The sequence below is a fragment of the Ostrea edulis genome, chromosome 7 (genome assembly GCF_947568905.1).
Source record: "Ostrea edulis chromosome 7, xbOstEdul1.1, whole genome shotgun sequence".
In the NCBI taxonomy this organism is placed as follows: domain Eukaryota; kingdom Metazoa; phylum Mollusca; class Bivalvia; order Ostreida; family Ostreidae; genus Ostrea; species Ostrea edulis.
This window is the reverse complement of record NC_079170.1, coordinates 62,654,134-62,676,450: the sequence shown is the minus strand read 5'-3', so window position 1 is coordinate 62,676,450 and position 22,317 is coordinate 62,654,134. Positions and strand designations below refer to the sequence as shown.

At 36.4% G+C, this 22,317-nt stretch overlaps 2 protein-coding genes across 4 annotated transcripts; one reads left to right on the top strand and one right to left on the bottom strand.

Annotated features, from left to right (window-relative positions):
- Positions 1-364: 364 nt before the first annotated feature.
- Positions 365-8,017, bottom strand: LOC130048382 (uncharacterized). Of its 3 annotated transcripts, none has more exons than XM_056145036.1 (6): positions 7,900-8,017; positions 6,529-6,620; positions 3,747-4,346; positions 3,244-3,568; positions 3,001-3,098; positions 365-613 (listed from the first exon to the last, which is right to left on the bottom strand). In XM_056145036.1, exons 3-6 carry the CDS (start codon positions 4,335-4,337, stop codon positions 473-475), a joined length of 1,155 nt encoding a protein of 384 aa, XP_056001011.1. In that variant the 5' UTR covers positions 4,338-4,346; positions 6,529-6,620; positions 7,900-8,017; the 3' UTR covers positions 365-472. The 3 variants fall into 3 exon arrangements, with proteins under 3 accessions (XP_056001011.1, XP_056001010.1, XP_056001013.1); XM_056145035.1 differs by having other exon boundaries at positions 6,471-6,620; positions 7,900-8,016; XM_056145038.1 differs by lacking the exons at positions 6,529-6,620; positions 7,900-8,017 and adding an exon at positions 7,220-7,390.
- Positions 8,018-12,686: 4,669 nt separating this feature from the next.
- On the top strand, positions 12,687-21,151 carry LOC130048385 (uncharacterized). The gene is made up of 5 exons (XM_056145041.1): positions 12,687-13,537; positions 14,322-14,507; positions 14,621-14,862; positions 16,345-16,443; positions 19,289-21,151. The coding sequence occupies exons 1-5, from the start codon at positions 13,216-13,218 to the stop codon at positions 19,421-19,423; spliced, it is 984 nt and encodes a 327-aa protein (XP_056001016.1). The 5' UTR covers positions 12,687-13,215; the 3' UTR covers positions 19,424-21,151.
- Positions 21,152-22,317: the final 1,166 nt, after the last annotated feature.

The window sequence follows — 22,317 nt, the reverse complement described above, 5'->3', positions numbered from 1 at the left end:
TTAAAAAAAAATTATTTACATTGTACTAGCAAATCAGAAAACAGTTTGAATGGAAATATCACCTCGGTAGCTTTACACTTATGAAATTTTCTCAATACATGGTGAATATCTCAGAAAAAAAAATGACAGAAAATTTTCATAGCATTGATATGCATTTCAAACATATAATGAAAATGAAACTTGCATTAATTGCTTATTCGATATTAGAAAGGTTTTTCTCTCTCTGTGAACACTGTCTATATGGACTGATTTTCCCCCCCGGTTTCATTCCATACCTTATTTGATGCATTAAAACATGTAACGGTTCTAGCAATTAGATTTGGGACAACTAAAAGCATAAGCTGTATCTAATAACAGTGTAGAATTTTATGGTTTCATAATGATTTATTACTTGTTGATAAGCAGATAGACAAATCAGAACATCATAAACTGTTACGTAAGAGTATGAATAAAAAAGTTTCTGTTTTCTTTTCTATGTGGCTTCGATGAAAACAAGGCATATATCAATGCCGTCCATTGGCTCCAGTATGTCATGAATAACTTTTTTTGGATTCAGAAAAGGACAACTCCTGCTTCTGAAATACCCTTCCAGTGCTCTACTGCCTGGAGACACCTGGCAAAAATATAAGTAAATATACACAAGCAAAAAAATATAAGTTTTAAAAATAGAACCCCATGGGCCACATCGCTCACATGAGTTTCCCTAGTCCTGCTGTTGTTCAGCTGATTTCTAAAAGCTGAACAACAGCGGGGCCAGGAAAACTAATGAATATATGTATATGATACAAAATAAAATATGAAAGCCTTACCTCTAAATTGTTCAGGAGTAAAAGTAGGTTGAAATCCAAGGTCAAGGTTACAAGGTCAAAACCGTTGGTACCAAAAGAAAGGTTTTGTCACAGGAAATGCATACATGAAAGATTATCACTCACTATACAAAAGTTATGAGCAAGGTTAAAGTTTCGAAATTTGGGTCAAACACCAAGGTGAAGGTCACAAGGTCAATCATATGGCATCAGCTAAAATTTCTTCCCATAAGGAATCTATCTATATACAAAATATAAAACTCTACCTTACGTAGTTCAGGAGAGTTAGGTTTTCTAAAAAGTAGGTTAAAATCCAAGTTCAAGGTCACAAGGTTAACACTTTGATACGAGAAGAAAGGTCATGTCACAAGGAATGCACATATGATATATGGAAGTCCTATCACTCACCATTCAAATATTATAAACAATGTTCAAGTTTCAGATATACAGACAGGACAAAAACGATATGCAACCACCCTACCCCCACCCTGACTTTAGTCATAGGGGCATAACAAACTTGAATCCGCACAACTTGGGAATATTTGCATTTTGATATAAATTCGTGTGGCTCTGCTATCTTGAAAAGAATTTGTTTAATCAATTTTCTGTATATTTCCATATAAAACCCTATTGTGGCCTCATCCTACTCCTAAGACCGATTAATTGCATACACTTGAATTTGAACTAGATGTATTTAAAGATGCTTGCATATTGATATGACTAATCATGGACCTACTGTCCTTGAGAAGAATATTTTAATACTGTTTTCCTACATATTCCGATATAAAGTTTTTATACCTCATTGTGACCCCATCCTACGCCCGGGGGTCATGATTTGATAAAGTTTGAATCTGCACAGTCAGGGAATGTTTGTACATATTAATATGAGTAATCATGGCCCCGATCTATTGAAAGAAGATTAAAATAAAATTATTATTCTCATGTAAAACTTTGATGCCCTACTGTGGCCCAACCCTATCCCCGGGGACCGCAATTTGAATAATCTTGAATCTGCACAGTCTGTGAATGCTTGTATATATTGATATGAGCAATTATGACCCTGTTGGTCTTGAGAAAATGATTTTTAAAGATTGTTTGCAATACATGTATATCCCCATGTTAAACATTGATCCCCTATTATGGTCCAGTCATACCCAGGGCTCATGATCTTACCAAATGTGAACATGCGCTACCTGGGGTCCCTTGCATATTAATATGAGTAATTATGGCCCAGCTGTTATTGAGAAGCAATCTAATTAAAATCAGATCCTAGGATACGCTCACAATCGTTATAATACTCACGCAGAGTATACGGCGCGGATCTAACAAGTCTGATTCTAACCAGATTGACTAAGAAGGAGAGTAGTTTGGAAGATACTTGAATCTGCACTATGTCAGGAAGCTTGCGTATGAAATTTAACTCCTCTGGCTACTAATAAATACTTTATTACACGCATGTATTATATAATAAATGTATATATAATAACTTCTTATCTTTATATTTCTCTATACCATTGCACAATGGTGATGAGATCCAATAAATTGAATTGAATTGGCCTATAGTGATTCTTGAGAAGAAAAAAATTAATGACCCCATCCTATTGTTGCCTTTTCTTAATTATCTTCCCTTAGTATGGAACATGAACAACTTAAATCCTCTTTTCTTAAGGATGATTTGTGCTACAATTAAGTTTGATTGAAATTGGTCAAGTGGTTCTTGAAAAGAATTTTTTTATAAGATACCACATACTTTTACTAATTCTTAATTATCTCCAATTGAAATAGGGTGTAGCACTTCGTTTGAACAAATTCTCTTTACCCAAACATGCTTTGTGACAAGTGTGGCTCTAGAGAAGAAGTCGAAAATGTTAAAAGTTTACGGACAGCAGACAACAAGTGATCAGTAAAGTTACATGTAAGCTCAGGTTAACTAATAAAAAAGTCAATTTGAAAATTAAAAACGTCAATGAAAAAAAAACCCACAACCCACCCAGCTGAATTAAACATCCGGTGAACAGATTACCAAATAAACATTGTTCAATTAGAAATACAATTTCAGTTGTATAATATTATTTTCTATTTTCTAAAAACCCATAAATTCGATTCGTCCATGATAAAAATATATATAGAAATGATAAAGAACAGAAAACAATGAAATAACGTCCCAGGACGTGCTTAAGAACTAGGATTTAACCTGGGATGTCTGCACTCTTCTGAATATACTGCCGACCGTCGTATCCTTTGTTACCACTATGCTGAACAGCAGTTGGTCTTTATGCTTGACCGTGACTCCTGAAAATTAACAAGAATTAAGATTTATTACCATTTCTGACAATTATAAGTGTCTTATGTATAATTTGGACATTCTGTCACAAGAAGATAACCTTTGCCGTTTGTGATATTTCTTTCATCATTAATCAACAGCTAAGCTTCTTACTACAGAGCTGTCTACTGTACAGGGTCACATTGTACACAACAAAGAGTCCAAACAGCAACATCATGTCCAGCTTCTCGAAGTCTGCAGTGTCTTGTTCCTGCCGGCCGGCTTCAGCGTTTGGAGTACGTTCACTGATTGACTCTGGGGTGTGATGCACGTGTATATCCTTACTACCCCAGGTGATTACTAAGGTCCCTGGGGATGTTATGTTTAACCTCAGAGTGCTGAACTCGTCATGGTCAGAGGAGGCAACAGATTTTTCCTGTGCTGCCGTCACTTGTAGCAGGATCAAGAACAGGAAGATTTTATGAAGCCAGTTGTCTCTCTGAAAAATAATTAAAGTACTGTTTGTATGATGAAAACCACACCTATCCAAGTCGGTAAATAGCTCTTTAGAACTAATGTTGTACTGTTACAGGTATATACCATGCCCGACTTTAAATAAAAGATTACTTGATTTGAATTGATCTATGATTTGCGGATGCATGTATACAGATTTTTACCTTTTTAAGAATTGGTTTCCGACAAAAGGACGGATTTCTTGATTGCAGACACGTGTTTTTAAACATAACATTTTCAGGAATTCGGATTTTCTGTCTGTTGGTGGAGGTTCGTTTTATTTTGTGCTCTCTGTGGTGAATCTGACTCTTATTGTATGTTGGAGTTTGCACGAGGCGTTTCGAGTGTTGTTTAATGCTTGTGGTACATCTTTTCTCATGTTGTGATTTCCCTGAGCTCCTCTTAGATGATGTTAGGCTTTTCAATGAGGCTTTTTGATCTCCAATCTTCTCTGGAGTACTCCGATTTGTTTCTTTCTTCAAAGCCACTGCAGACTCTAATTTCTTAAAAAGAATGTCTTCCTGGCTTCTGCTGACCTCATACTCAAAACGGTATTTAGACATGATCAAATCAACATTTACATTGCTTTCTTTCATATCTTTCCTAAAATTCTCCATGATGGTTTTCTCATCCTCTTCTCTGGGTGTCATCTCAGCGTCACACGCATCCATGTTCTCAGTACTCTCTTGCTCCAATGGAGCCCAACACTTTGACTTGAATTCATCTTTCATTGAGAATGGGGTTAATCTAGTCATCTTCGTAAACTGAAAGAAAATGTAATTTTGACTAGAAATTGTAAAAACCACTGACATGCTATGAAATTAAAAAATGTATATACTAAAGGTGAATGAATGACGTCAAATTCTGTAAACCAACTTTTATACGCATGAAAAAAATATTCGCGAGCTTTTCCAGCAACTTCGTTCATTCTTCTCAATCAATGTTATGCAGCAACAAAGAAGTGTAGATTAAACAAAGTTTAGACCTGTCATAACAAGCCTCTGCTCCCAACAAGACTCTCCACTTAGAATATAATAGGAACGGGCGACAAATGCGAGAGGTGCCACACAGTTCGCTAACACATGTCCTTGTGTACCACCCCAGAGGTATCACTATCACAGACTCCAACCTTGGTTACAATAGGACCTCAAATATCGGGGATATCTGAGTATGTTGGAATTGTGATATTCTAGGCTTGTTATGCAAAATACACTCCTCAGGACCGATAGAATTCCTTTGTTTTTCTAGAACCGTCTATACGATCATGCACCCTTTTCATTAAGCATAGATACTCTGCTTAATGATGTCTCCTGGCCTCATTATGATAGACCACTTAGAAATATGACTCTCGGTTTAAATTGATTGAAACCAAAGACAAATGTGTGGAAATATTTTTCCAAATTAGTCTTCAATTTTAGTGCACCTGAGTTGTGAACTCGAGAACATTTCTATTAACTTTTTGTCTGTCGTCTGTCCGCTTGTTTGTAAGGTTTTCATATTTTCATCTTCTCTAGAACCACTGGGCCAATTTCAATCAAACTAGAATGTTGCGTGATGCATGTGGCTATCAGATTTTACATTCCTGGTCACCTCTACCTTTCTTCTGGGATCACTGTTTTCGCCTTGTGACTTCCACTTTGGATTTTGACCTACTTTTAAGAATAAATAGTCCATTCAATATCTCCTGAACTATTTAAGGTAGCATAAGGGCTTTCATAATTTGTATATAGATTTGACCATCTGACCTTGCCCTCGGAGGTTGACCCAAATTTCAAAACTTGAACCAAAACTTTATCCTTGCTCATAAATTTGGAATGGTAAGAAGACCAATTCTAGTACCGTAGTTTTATTCAAGGACGACTTTCATAATTTATATATATAAATTCCTTATGGCGGGACTTTGCATTTCATGTCATGATCTTTGACCTTGTGACCTCAAGAACAGCAGGTCGTGTTAGTTATGTTGGCATCTCCATGTTGTGTGAATTCAAAATCGGCGACCCTCTGGAACTAATGGTCCAGAATGTGGGGTCAAATGTTTTCATGTGAATAAGATTGAAAAAATATCTTTTAAAAACCAAAACAGATAATTAACAGTAGGACCAAGGTGACTCGGATAATCAATGTGGCCTATGGGTTTCTTGTATCAAGATATATTCGCAATTTATCAAGTAAATCAGACGAGTTTTCCTTGCTTAAGAACTTTTACTGTAACTCCTGTACAAGTTGTAACAGTATCATACTGTCGGTGTTGTTTTGGGGGGGGGGGGTATGTGTAAATTTTGCCATTAATGATAGAGAGAGAGAGAGAGAGAGAGAGAGAGAGAGAGAGAGAGAGAGGGGGGGGTAAGAGGAAATATCAAATGTTTTGTATCACTCTCCCATTTGTATACCCCAAATACTAGACGTGTATGTTGAATCTAGGTCATCGTACTTAGTAGCCCGTTGTGATTGAAAAGAAAGATTTTAAAAAGATTTGCCTATCAAAGGTAGACAGAGGACGTTTATGTGTAGATTGAAAAAGAAATGTTGAAAAGTTGACTGATATCAGTGGAACAAATTCAATTTTAGGTACGAGGTTCCGAGGGGTTCATGTAATGGTGACATGTTTGTTTATAATGGATGACATGTTCGTATATCGACTCAAGCTATAACATGCACACTATCTGGATATCAAACCTTGTAAATTGAAACCAATTGTTTAAAACATTTTACACAGATACAGAAAATAAGTTAGACAAAGATACATGTACAGTGGCATCGATCAAAATAATTCCATGTAAATTGTGTGATTTTCCTTAAGACAACGTTTGCATTGCTACTGGATTAAACACGGCTGTAATATCTAAAGATACAAATGTACATGTACTATTTTTATGACAACATACCTTGCATAAAAGTTTAAAGTATAAGTCCCAACTCTCAAAAATGTCAATATTCACTTACAATGTTGATCCCACTTGAACATTTAGCCAGGATTTAGTCATGCGTTTTCCTTTAGGTCAATAGGTTAACTGTTGTCGTCAGAAATTTTCAGACTGAAAATTTAATCAATTCTAAGTATTTACGTTCTATATGCATACACACATATATGAAGAATAAAAAGTAGAGAATATGAATTTTTAAGAAATTTGATCTATTTTTATATTTTTGACTGCAATAATACCGCGGCTGAGGCCTTCATAAAGGGTCTAAACATTCAATTGAATCAGTCGATTGGTATTGCAACATCGCCAAATGTAAGAGGAAGAGATTCAAAAGGCGGGGAATAAACACAAACCTCGTATAATGATAATACGCCTAGTTTTAAGCGTGGTAAATCAATGGACGATTTTTCAATAAAGATGTTCCCTTCTAAGTTAAGAGTCTATTATTTTAAATTTAGATTTGTTTTATCTACATACATGTAACCGTCATGTATTTAAATTAAAACACACTGGTGGTTCGGGTTCTTAAAGTTCTTTATTGTTATATCCTAATTCTGGAGGATGATCTAAAAATATGTAAAATACATGTAATTAAGTTCTCTCTCACTCTATCTTTCACACTTTAGTTATATTAAAATAATGATTTCAAAATATTTATAAATCAATGTAATAAATAAATATTTTCCAATAGAGTAAATTCAAACTCTTACCGTAAACTCGGAAGGATAGAAACTGTAGTAAAACTTAGTTTCTTTGATATGACAATACGTGAATAATAAGTCACTCAGTCCGGGTAGGAGTGTTGCTGGGTTAGTTTCTGGAATTGGCGCGAATCTTGCTTACATAGCACCAAACCAGTAAAACAACTCACAGGATACTCACAACCACACACAAACCATACTGAACTTCACACCCCTCTCTCTACCAATCAGCGTTCATCCCCATGAATATGAATGAAATGAACGTGCTTTATGACGTCATAATGAAAAAGTGCGTCATGTCATAGTTGAATCGAGGGAAAATGACATAATATTCACTTGTTATCTACTACCGCTGTCAAGTGGCGTATGTGTAATGTAACGTATTTACATTAACTTCTGGGATCGTACGTGGTCAATTCCAGGGTTTGGGATATTCAACAATAGTTAATTTAAACTAATTGGTATGATTTTAGTGGACTGCCAAAATATACAAATATGTCTTAACCTTATCTAGGTAAATTATAATCAAACAGAGAATCACTATATCAATCAGAGGCAAGCAACGATAACTGGTAGTGCTAACTTAACAAAATGTAGAGCCCAGTCGCCCTCGGATTACACCATATACTGTAGGACGCCTTATTCAGGACGGACAGTATATGTGGTAGCCCTTCAACCACTACACTCACTGTAGGATGCCTTATTCAGGACGGACAATGAGTATAGCGGCCTGATCGACGGTCTGTTCAGCCAATGCGGACGACACCAAAGAAAACAAACTATGGCTAGCCTCTTTACTGGAGGTCAACCTCTTCGTGGCAGGCCAGACTTCTGATGGCCTTCTAAATTCACTCTCTAACTGTAAGAACAGGCGAGGAATTGTACTTTACTTAATTTACAAACTTATACTGCTGAACGCTAGCAACAAATGACACAGACGACTGCGGAGTCTCGGTACTTATACACAAATTAAAAAATATTAGATCACGTGATGGAAAGTGACTAATTGAGAACTCCGCATGGTCGTACCTCAAATATCCGGAATCATTACAGTAACCCTCTATGACAAAATAATAATAATGTTTCTCAAATGATCATTTATAAATTATTTTCTTTGATATTATGAAAGTCTACATTTTTTTTATATATATATACATATATAGTATGCGCTACGGTTAATTTCCATTAAAATTATGTTGTGACCATGTAATCTCTGCGAATCTTGCTCAGTAGGGAAAGTAGGATTTATTTTGATGCTGTTATAATCGATCATTGTTTGTGAATAGTATCCACAAAGTCAAGGTTCGAAATTAACGAAGCTAGGAATTTTTATGATATTCACAAGCATTTTTAAAAATAAACCCGACAATGCTCTCTAATTACATGCACTTCATATTTCAATGCTATGACATCTACATGCACTGATAGAGCGATTTGTCGCATAAACTTTGAAATGTAGAAAACGCGACTGATCTGATCATGTAAGAATAAAAAAGGGGTCTTCTTTAGTACATCTTAAAATAGTCTTAATTTTGTCTGAGGAACATTTGCATAACGTCGACATAAAACAGATTTATTAGTGTAATTTTTACTAACTTTACGTTACCCGCCCCCCCCCCCCCCTCCTCTAGATCCACCACTGACCGGGCTTTATACTTTATATTGTCCCGAAGGTTACAGTTGTAAACAAACATCAAGCAATGGAACAAGGAGAGGGAAATTATTTCAAAGATGTAGTATATAAGACAGGTTCGGGCTAATGTAACACGGAATTTATGCCCGGTGGGTAGTAATTCTATATTCTTTCTTAAATATTTATGGTCCAGATATTATTTTTAAAGTAAATTTTTTCTGACGTAGATCTTATAAAGCTGTTCAATATACATTTTTTGTTGCTATGGCAACCAATTTAAATTTTATTCAAGATATAAAAAGTGCTATTTTTTGGTGTTTTAAAATAAGATTTTTCTACCAATTAGTATAATCTTATAGATAATACTCTTTTGAAAAATTATACCAGCTTTTTACCCCATAAGTTTGCCTCGTGTAGTTTTTATACCACTAGTATTCCCTTTTGTACAAAGATCCCGAAAATGTAAAACATCACAAAAATAAGCCCATCTGGTCAAAAAACGACACGGGCGATTTTTTTTTTTTTAAAAGTCAATTTTTAAAAGATAAATTCCTACTGAACATACTGATATGCAACATGTCTTTGTTCGCTACATGTCAAAATGTCGCAAACCTTACCTTCATCCTGTGACATACATGTAAATGACGTACGATCTACAAAATTTGAAATATTGGTAACGCGCACTTAAAATTCAATCTTTTCCTGCATCAAGTATTCGCACATTTAGCATTATAAAATGCCCATCAGAAATGTTCAATGAAATACAGAAAAACAGTGTATGTTGACAATTCTGATAATGTCCATGATTCTCTGCGTTTTTGTACATGTATCAATTGTGGCTTTTTATACACAAAATACAACTAATAACTCTTACACATGATTTTTTTTTCGCAATATTAAATTGTCATGACCACGAACTCTTCGTTAAATATTACAACAGGCTACTGACGAGTAAGTTGATATTATAGGGGTAATCTCGCTTAAAGTCAGCATTTCAAAAACAAAATATGGTCGGCATGATGCTCTAATTTGCAAATGCAGCATACAATGCTGTCTGACGTACTTCATACTAGCATTTTTATGGACTACTCCATTTCATCAAGATATAGGACTCATGGTGGATGTGGCCGATCAAGAGGGAATTAGGTCAGTGGGATCATAGGCATAGTAATATACCGAGAAAAAACTACAGGTACATCCGCAATGCGTAGTGTATTGATGCTCAAGTCAATATATTCGAAATATTATACATAATCCCCACTTTTTTTGTTCTTTTTAAACGTTTGAGGCACAGTTCTGAAACTTGTTTTCGTAAAGTTTCATGTCGGAGTCAGTAAGGGCATCTATGAAATGATCCCGACACAATGTGTCCAGTAGATCTCGCGGAGCATTAGGGTAAGCTTTTCTGCTCAATCGTTTTATATATTGAGCTAACTCCGAAAGTGATTGGTCTATTTTCCGGACAAGGTTTTTTTAGCTGAACTCGGAACAATTCAGTTCTGTTCTCGGATCCAAAACGGCGACTTGGTGCAGTTGACAATTCAACATAGGAACGTCGTTTCCCTGGCTCCAGATCAGCTAACACTCCTTGTGCAGCACCCCTTAACGAGGACGCTAAGAACATGGACTTCCTTATGTCCTCCCATCCATTTATCTCCGCCACAAGTTCAAACTGGACTTTATAATCATCCCACGGCTCAGACCCATCATATGCAGCTGGACGTACTAAAGGTTTCATGAAATCCCTGATACTTTGATGATCATCATTGTAACTATTGTTTCTGAGTGCCGCTGTAGTATTGCGTATTTCTCGATCAAGCGCTGCACATTCTCTTTCTATACACTGGATCTCATGAGGGGTGGATGTCACTGCCCCTATTCCTGTATCTGTCCTATTACGTCTTATTCCTAATAGCACAGTTGGAGTATCTAAATTTTTTGTCATATCACTTGTAATAATGATCCCACCGCTGCCACCAACATTGTAACGTGCTAATGTCCAAGAATAAGGCAGATGTTATATTTACAGTTTATTTACAAATATACACATATTTACACACAACATTTATGTTGAACAACTTCAAATAGTTGTAGTTCAATATACACATCAGTCCATCTGCTTACGGAGCAGAACTGACATCCATCTGTATTAAACGCCAATACAGAACTGACTCAAACTTGGGCATGTCCCTCAGACTTCAAGGTTCCCAGCCAAAATCACAAAGCACCGATAATGGCTAACCTTAATCAGGAATATAAACAATGAGCCCTTATATTCCCATGAGAACATCGGCGACCACTAGTGCAGGACGCTGACAAGACATATCCCGTTACCCATTGTGATAACAGTATAGAGCAATAAATGCTGAGCATGCATACAAAATAAACAAATAAACAGAATTAGTGAAACTCCAAAATTATGACAGTATGTAAGAACATCTACACCACAAACCTAAAATTTGAAAATTGGACATGGTAAATCTGAAAACCAACATTGAATGTGCCATCATGTTAACTGACCGTGTTCACAATGGCGTTGCTAACACTAATAAAAACTTTCAAAAATCACGATTTCAGAGTGGAGATGCCAAACTAGGAAGGAATGGGCTAAGAAGGGTTTAGGTGTTCTTATTCTGTTCTTAAAACGTTAACTAGAGTGAACCCACCCGCTAAATAAACATATGTCCCGAGAGAAATGAGAGAAACGAAATATTCATATGTTTATCAAAATCCCAGGTGAATCGGAGAAAAGGAAAGATTACTAATGATACCATAATTACATATGCATATTTCAAGATGGTGCTGACTTAGTCATTTCTTTACAAATGATGTAGTTGAATACCGTTCAATCCAGTATTTTGTCTGACACTGCGACTTATAAATCACAGCTATGACATCAAGCAATAAGATCTTGAACATAAAGCTTTAAAGTTACTATCTGCATTTCAATTACTTTATACAGTCATGATGTAAATACATCTATGAATATTGTCTTTTGTAATAGTAAATAGTTTATATGATACTGCAAAGTGTTGTATGTTTTAATTTCAAGATAATTACATATACTTGTAAAATTAAAAAAAAAACAACAACAAAAAAAAACAACAAAAAAAAACAAACAAAAAAAACACCAACGACCAAGAACAAACAACAACAGTGACCAATGTGACCTTTAGATACAGTCAAATTTGAGCAAGGTGACAATTTCAATTCATTTATTCAATCAACCCAATCACAAGGAGGTACACACACACACACACACACACACACACACACACACACACACACACACACACACACACATATGTATAATTTCATAATTATAAAACAATATTGCCAAGAGTACAAATATATTAATAGTACATGCACATATGTTCATTTAACACAAAATAGAGGCGGGGCATAATGTATACATTTAACATGAATACACGTTAGAGTGGACAGCAGACTATCTTCTGAATTTTAGAAATAGAAATACATAGTTTTTTTATGTTTTAAAGTTTGATGTCATAAATTTTCTAAATTTCAGTGTATTTACCGGTAGTACATGACAATATCTAGAAGCCAAAAATGCTTTTCGAAAAGTGGATTCTAAGATAAAAAGGCATTCATCGGCTAATTTACCAGTATTTCAGAGATTGCAATTCCTATCAATTGCTGGAATTCCATACCACCTATCTACTTCTATGGGCAGTATAATGTACGATAGGTCCCCTGTCAATATGACATATACATTCAATCCTTCATTTAAGATCCATGCTTCCGCAACTATAGAATTTATCGCGACAATGTTAAGGTTTATCAAAAGATTAACATCGGAAATTTAAACAATTACAACTTTTCACAATCATGGATTTATTAAATACATATTATCTATTCATACAATATCATTCTCGAGATTAGCACACAGATATTGAATCTAGAATTCCATGCCTTTGTCAATTAATCTTGGGTCTGGAACGAGGGACTCCAATGGTTTAAAGCTATATCTATGTTCAGACAAACAAACAAAATTAACCCACGGTGAAAAGGAAAGCAGCTTTGAAATCATTTTTTGTCAAAACATTTTTTCTGTTCAACGAACCGCCAGTTTAAGTCGCGTGTTTTGTATCGAGCTGGTTTTAATTGGTTCTATTTTTGCCATCTTACACCAATATTGGGAATATTTCATTAAGATTGGATTTTAAACTCCTTTCAAGTCTCATGAAAATTCAGTCTTTGCGCTTAACGAAGAAGAATGCACTCATGTCTTGGGATTATTCAACACAGTTTTTGCTAAGGATAAATGGAATACACACGGACTAAGTTTTCCGTTGAAAACTATTATGTTAGTGAAAATCCATGTCAAATTCCGGTGTAAATTAACTGAGTAATGTCGTCCGGTGGTGTCAATGAACTGCCCGGAACATCCGGCGGTGATCGCACTGTGAATACATCACCACCTAGAGACAATCATGTGACCGAATCGTCCGGTGGTGCAAATACCGTGACCGTATCGCCCACAGCTGACCACACGGTCATTTTGTCTAGGGATCCTCCGCGGTACCCGGAAAGACGCCAGTCATGGTTGACTGAGGATATTCCCGACGACGATGATGACGATGATCTTAGCGATGACTCCATCATCTTACCAATTCTACCTCTAGAACTAGCAGTGGTGTGTTGTGTAATGAACTTCATTTTGCCTGGAGTAGGTATGCGAATTATGTATTATGAGAGTTGAATTCTGTGTGTCCGACTAAATTGTCATTCACTTGATATTTATAGTTCTACGGATTTATCCAATATACAGGTATCTCGATCAACTTTAAACATCACTGTCGACCATCATTTGATAATGCGAATCCGATTTTCAATAGATGAGCATAAACTTGACAATTATTAGATCTCTTAATTCACTTCTCTTAATATCCATACCTCAAAAAGTACCTTACGGTGGCTCAGTGGTATCAGCGTTCGTTCCGTGACCGAGACTGAGAGGTCATGGGTTCGAGTCCAGTCTAACCTTGGATGCGTCAAAGTTATTAAAATAGGAAGTGAATGTTCCTTTACCAAATACTTGGCCTTTACAAGTGAGAGCCACGGGTCTTTTGAATGAGGCGGTTTAAAGAGGGGGGGGGGGGACTATAGAGCATTTATCTGGACAATTTGTACCTTCCTCAGCATCGATGTCGTGTCATGATAAAAGTGACATATTATGCATATTGATGCAATTATAAGATTAAATATACAATATTTTTTGATAACTTGGAGAATGAGCGCATCACTAAGCTGTGAAAGCCTTACTCAGGTCTCTCACAGCTTAGTGATGGAAGCCTTACTCAGGTCTTTCACAGCTTAGTGATGGAAGTCTTACTCAGGTCTTTCACAGCTTAGTGATGTGCTCATTCTACAAGTGTTGCCATGTATAATTGTACAAACTCATAAATTACGTTGATTTAAAACTAGTTTCGATTAATCTGAAATCCATATACTTAGGTACCATGATATCAGGCATATCCGTCCTATGTTGTGCCAAAACTGATGACATCACACGGAAACAGAAATACTCGTCCTGTATCGTCGTGGTGGCTATTGGAGTCCTCCAGCTAATCATGGTATCCTGCTTTCTGATTGGTTGGATTTGGAGCGGGATCTGGGGCGTATCTTTGATAGGAAATTCAGGTAATACAAAGTGAGGGCAGAAAATTAAGCTGACCTTCAGCGATTTATGATTTATCAATATCAGTTGAATAGATATAATTCAAATAGTGATATATATAAATGAACCATTTCAGCCGATTATTACAAGGAGTCTAATCAATCAAACTGGAGAACTGACAGTCGGCGGCGTCTGCGGCCCCGATCAAACCTTATTTACCCAATGCGGGCTAGGTCTAACACGAGATACCACAGCCCACCGCCGCCGTATGAAATGTATCGGACACCACCCCCAGGGTATTCCATGCCAGGACAAACAGCGGATCCAGAGGAAACGGAAGTTCCGGCAGAGCCCGAGCCCGACCGAAATTTAGAAATGGTAAGAATTTTCTTTTAATTCTTATTGGCAACTCATCATTTTGACCCATGGATAAGTGGACGTAACAAAAGTATGATTTATATGATATCAATTAAATATGATTATAATAAGTCATATTTAATTTGGGCAAAAATTAAAGGTACGCATGCTCAATTTTTATGTTAAATTCATGTAAAGATATCAGTATTTCGGTATGCTGTAAATAAAATGATATGCTACAAAAAAAAAACTATAGTTGTAGAGAAATAAATAAGATTAGATTCAAATTACGACCTGTGTTTTTTGGCACATTTTCTTTCCACAACGAGCTGAGTGTTGACCAAGTAACTACCAATTCTTAGATCTGTACATATCTAGCTACCCTATAGTGTTTTACACATAATCTAACGCAATAAATCTGATAATCCTCATTCCTCTAAATCTAAAGTCAATTAACTTGATGTTCAAACTTACAGCCGCTATTAGTTTTTAAAACTACATGTGCACAATGAATACATTATACATGTACCTGTAAGGCAGACCGATTTGTTTCATCTGGGATGAAATCAAACAGTTTACGTAAATATCGTAGTGCTTTTCAAATAAAAAAAAACCCAGCATCGTATCTCTAATATCGATTACTTCCATTATTTTGAAAAAGATGGCGCGCCCGGCGCTGGATCCGCCACTACAGACCACGTATATAGCTATTTTTTTCTAGTCAATATTTTATCATAATTATTGTGTACCTGGGGTCCGATCAAACCTTACGTCACATCAAAATGTAAAATTTTATATAGGATGCTCAAAAAGTACTGCTACGGGTTTATATTTGCAACTCGGTAAAATTTTAACAATATATCCCTACAAGCTATCCCGATCCTATATTAATTCAATATTGCCCTATTATACATGTAGATACATGAATTTATTATGGGAAACAACCTTCTGAGCATGAAGTTTATTAGAAGGACAGGTTTGATAAATTACAATCACAATGATATCACAAGCCAATCATGAAGATTTCAAGCAGCCATCATTATTTCATGACGTTTACAACTTATTGACTGACTTTAATGTAAATACATGCGTTTACAATGCTTAATTTATTGTTTTATAGAAGCAACGCACGTTACTGAATATTCTTTTGGGCACAAAGTTGCTAAGTATCAGCATGATTGAATACACGCCGAAAAAATTTAAATGCTTCATTACAAGAAATCGCTATACGTATTTCTTTCATTTCTGTATTACTGCTGTATAAAGGGTAATGACAAGTCTGGGATATGTCGTGCCCAGAGCCAGAACTCGCACTGGTTTATATTTTTTTCTGGGTTTTTTTCCCTTCCAAATATAAGCGCTCTAGCAAACATGGGTTGTACACGATTCCCAGGCGAGGTTATTAATCACAGAAGATGAGGTATTCTTTTTTCTTTTAAATTTGTTGATATATTCAGCTTTTGTATTGTTTCTTTAGTATATGGACAACTTTCAACATTTCAGGTGGAAGAAAGCATAATCAGAAGTGAAGAAAATAGCCCTCCGCCGCCTTATTGGCAGTGTGCAGCCTGCCGGAAACAACACGACACCTCCAACAGAAAAGTAGGCTATTTAAAACGCCCCCGTGTGTCGCTTCTGATCTTTCACACTGATAACTTTGTAACAGTATAAAGCAGTGTTCAGTTTGTTTGTATATGATGAGCTTTGTTGCCGATATAGAGAACAATATAACACAGCGTTAACAAATGTCCAAATGCAGAATTCTTGGTATTTGAGAGGGGGGGGGGGGTATTGACATTCAAAAGTTAAGTATCTCTAGACCCAATACCGATTTCTTCATTTTGTTATAATGCAATATACTGGTTTCCACACGTGTATGTACACCCACAGTAATAACAGGTACACCGTGTATGTACACCCACAGTAATTACAAATACACCGTGTATGTACACCCACAGTAATTACAGTTTCACCGTGTATGTACACCCACAGTAATTACAGATAGACTGTGTATGTACACCCACAGTAATAACAGATACACCGTGTATGTACACCCACAGTAATTACAGGTACACCGTGTATGTACACCCACAGTACTTACAGATAGACGTGTATGTACACCCACAGTAATTACAGATAGACGTGTATGTACACCCACAGTAATTACAGATACACCGTGTATGTACACCCACAGTAATTACAGATAGATGTGTGTGTACACCCACAGTAATTACAGTTTCACCGTGTATGTACACCCACAGTAATTACAGATAGACGTGTATGTACACCCACAGTAATTACAGATAGACGTGTATGTACACCCACAGTAATTACAGATACACCGTGTATGTACACCCACAGTAATTACAGATACACTGTGTATGTACACCCACAGTAATTACAGATAGACGTGTATGTACACCCACAGTAATTACAGATACACCGTGTATGTACACCCACAGCAATTACAGTTTCACCGTGTATGTACACCCACAGTAATTACAGTTTCACCGTGTATCTACACCCACAGTAATTACAGATAGACGTGTATGTACACCCACAGTAATTACAGATACACCGTGTACATACACCCACAGTAATTACAGATAGACGTGTATGTACACCCACAGTAATTACAGATACACCGTGTACATACACCCACAGTAATTACAGATAGACGTGTATGTACACCCACAGTAATTACAGATAGACGTGTATGTACACCCACAGTAATTACAGATAGACGTGTATGTACACCCACAGTAATTACAGATACACCGTGTATGTACACCCACAGTAATTACAGATAGACGTGTATGTACACCCACAGTAATTACAGATAGACGTGTATGTACACCCACAGTAATTACAGATAGACATGTATGTACACCCACAGTAATTACAGATAGACGTGTATGTACACCCACAGTAATTACAGATACACCGTGTATGTACACCTACAGTAATTATAGATACACCGTGTATGTACACCCACAGTAATTACAGTTTCACCGTGTATGTACACCCACAGTAATTACAGTTTCACCGTGTATGTACACCCACAGTAATTACAGATACACCGTGTATGTACACCCACAGTAATTACAGATAGACGTGTATGTACACCCACAGTAATTACAGATAGACGTGTATGTACACCCACAGTAATTACAGATAGACGTGTATGTACACCCACAGTAATTACAGTTTCACCGTGTATGTACACCCACAGTAATTACAGATACACCGTGTATGTACACCTACAGTAATTATAGATACACCGTGTATGTACACCCACAGTAATTACAGATAGACGTGTATGTACACCCACAGTAATTACAGTTTCACCGTGTATGTACACCCACAGTAATTACAGATACACCGTGTATGTACACCTACAGTAATTATAGATACACCGTGTATGTACACCCACAGTAATTACAGTTTCACCGTGTATGTACACCCACAGTAATTACAGTTTCACCGTGTATGTACACCCACAGTAATTACAGTTTCACCGTGTATGTACACCCACAGTAATTACAGATACACCGTGTATGTACACCCACAGTAATTACAGATAGACGTGTATGTACACCCACAGTAATTACAGATAGACGTGTATGTACACCCACAGTAATTACAGATAGACGTGTATGTACACCCACAGTAATTACAGATACACCGTGTATGTACACCCACAGTAATTACAGATATATCTTGTATGTACACCCACAGTAATTACAGATACACCGTGTATGTACACCCACAGTAATTACAGATACACCGTGTATGTACACCCACAGTAATTACAGATAGACGTGTATGTACACCCACAGTAATTACAGATAGACGTGTATGTACACAGTAATTACAGATAGACGTGTATGTACACAGTAATTACAGATAGACGTGTATGTACACAGTAATTACAGATAGACGTGTATGTACACAGTAATTACAGATAGACGTGTATGTACACAGTAATTACAGATAGACGTGTATGTACACAGTAATTACAGATAGACGTGTATGTACACAGTAAATACAGATAGACGTGTATGTACACAGTAATTACAGATAGACGTGTATGTACACAGTAATTACAGATAGACGTGTATGTACACAGTAATAACAGATAGACGCTGACGGTGTTTTAAACAAGGATTGTCAAATGTTCAATATACATAATTATGCAATGTTGATGTCAAGTTCTATAGTTTGACATGTGATGCAACTTACCAGTACAATCAATTAAACAAACGAAAATATTCATAAATCAAAAATAAATAAAACCAAAGTACATAAAGAAAATTAGCTGTCTTTGTACAATTCCATTTTATTCCTTAATAGAACGTTTCCCATGCATGTTTACACTATCGATAATTCTCGGCAGTTACCGACGGCCAGACATCACCTGATACATAAATTGTCCTTTCTCTTTCAGTTTCAGTGTAAACGATGTGTAGAGACGGTATGCGATTCGTGTTACCAGCAACACTTTACGATGCCTAACGGGGAGCGGATCGTGGTTTGCGATAATTGCTATAATGAACTCTCCCTGGACGAAAGTGCCACGTGATGGAGGTGAAAAGTGGAGAAATTTACAAGGACCAGGAGGGGAGTTAATCCATGGTATCATGACAGTTATAGAAACACTTTATTGTTATTCACATATCCCAATACTGCATATTTAAGTTTTTTTTATGAAATAAAATAATGCTATTATGGCGGATCTAAAGGAAGAGTGTCGAGGGTTGCAACACCCTTTGGTTGAACAATTTAACAAAGAGGGTCTTTTTTGCCATTTCAGCGTATTCAACCCCCCCCCCCCCCCCTGTTTTGGTGATAAAATTACATACTCGGGTCAAACCCCCCCCCCCCCTTTAAAATTTTCTGGAGTCGCCCCTGTGTTATAAGAAACAATAAATAAACACCGAATCTAGATACAAAAATATTCACTTCCGTGTCATGTCTCAAATTGTGTGATTCATGCTTTTTAAGGATGCATTTTATCTTGCAGAAATTGTATTTTTAGAAATGTTCTAAGATGTTAAAGATATTACAGTATATCTATATCCGTAGGGAGGAAAAGCTGCTATCATTTACATGTACATATAAACAAGTAAATTGTTCTTTGTACAAAATATGATATACATGTACTTACGCTTTGAGTGTGCATGCATTTAATTGTGATGAATAATAACATTTTACATCGCGCATTATTACATGGATAAAGTATGACACTTTAAACATACAGTGTGCAATATTCCATGTGAATATTTGCTTTAACTACTTATTTTCATTTCAAAACTTTTTTTACGGGTGAGAGTTTATAACTCGGTGAAATGATATTTTCATTTCCAATGTTTTTGCCTTTGATAATGTATCTTTACAAATTGTAATGATATCCATTTCCTCATGAACGCGTTACAGTCGTAAACAATGCGCGTATGAATACAGGTTAATATTGCACGCATATTTTATCGGCTGGGAATCCCGACAGAAATGAAAGTAGAATGTAGATATAAGAAATGTACTTCATTGATGAATATACACGAGGGTATGAACTACGAGGCTTCACACGGACACGCTCTATGACGCGCTTCCTTCACACGGACATGTATACTCTATGACGCTTCACACGGACATGCTCTATGACGCTTCACACGGACATACTCTATGACGCTTCACACGGATATGCTCTATGACGCTTCACACGGACATACTCTATGACGCTTCACACGGACATACTCTATGACGCTTCACACGGACATACTCTATGACGTTTCACACGGACATGCTCTATGACGCGCTTCCTTCACACGGACATGCTCTATGACGCTTCACACGGACATGCTCTATGACGCTTCACACGGACATACTCTATGACGCTTCACACGGACATACTCTATGACACGCTTCATGAACTGCATTGCAGTTCATATCTCATGTATATTTATTTCTTAGTATACTGTATCACTATTTAGAAACTTATGCAAACGGGTTGCTATAATCAGCATTACAAGATTCTATTCACGTATTATTGATTAACAAAACACCTTATAAAGAGGGCATGATATTAACTATTGAACAACGTGTGATACTAATAATGATGGGTGGTGGTGATGATGATCAAGGAGAGAGAGAGAGAGAGAGAGAGAGAGAGAGAGAGAGAGAGAGAGAGAGAGAGAGAGAGCAAGTTTCCTGTTAGATATGATAAGCTGGCAATGCATATCTTTGAAATTATGTTGAATATTGTTAACTGATATAAGTTTGTTGTTTTGAAATAAAAATGTTACAACCCTGATGAAGTTTTGTTGCTTTAATTAAGTTTAATTCTAAACTATCCATCCCCAATGTTACAACCCTGATGAAGTTTTGTTGCTTTAATTAAGTTTAATTCTAAACTATCTACCCCGTAAGGAACGCGAGACACTGGGGAACGTATTTGATTATGGTTTGTATATAGTTAAAGTATAAAATGAGACTATTAATATAATAAAAACAATGAGATATAATGCGTTATAGAAACATTGGAATATATGCTGGGCACGCAATTCGTTTTGTTACATGTACAGTTGTAGTATGTTTACAGGTTCGAAGTGGAGCAGATAACCAGGTTCTATGATCTCCCGATCGATTGTACAAAAATATTCAAGTTTTGATTTTAGCTGTATATAAAGCAAGTCTTGAAATGGCCTCCTCTTGTGATATCCTAGATCCCCCATTTAAAAAGAGAGTCCAGTGAATTTAAAAAATGTGGGGTGGAGGTGAGGTGACATCTGAGATAGTACTTTTTGTCCCCGTAAATGAAAACTGCAGTTACTCATGACACAAAGTAATTTTCTAGTTAAGATTTTCAAATCAAAGTTGATAGGGTAGGCATGTAGCCCGTGTAACCCCTTAGCCGTCCGTAGTGCTATACACCTACTATGAGGGAAAGAATTTAAAAGTCCTTATATTAGAAAAACTACAAGAAAATACGGTTCTTCTGAAAAGTGTCTCTTTCTGATGTCGCAGCTGTAATAATATTGGGCTGCTAACACATAACACTGGGCTACTGCCACGTTATAAGACTGGCCTGCCACATAATTACCAGGAAAAGTTAATCATTGTTGATGATTGATATCACTATAGGAATTAGAACTCTCTCTCTCTCTCTCTCTCTCTCTCTCTCTCTCTCTCTCTCGATCGATCGATCGATCGATATATACAGTAGTACGACAAAGTGCTTAAAATACTTTTTAATATATTTTTTCATTGACAAATTAATTTGCAATAAAAAAAATCAGTGTTGAAAATAAAAAAGAAGTTGGAGCCCTAACAATATGTAAGCCCAAAAAATGTGTGTCCTATCGCATTTTGCACCGGTCCTAACTCCCCAATAAATATTGACCGGTCGCTAAACCATATTTAGATGATTAATATTTCAGTAGCATATTTATGCTCCGAGGTAAAAATAAACTGTTTCCT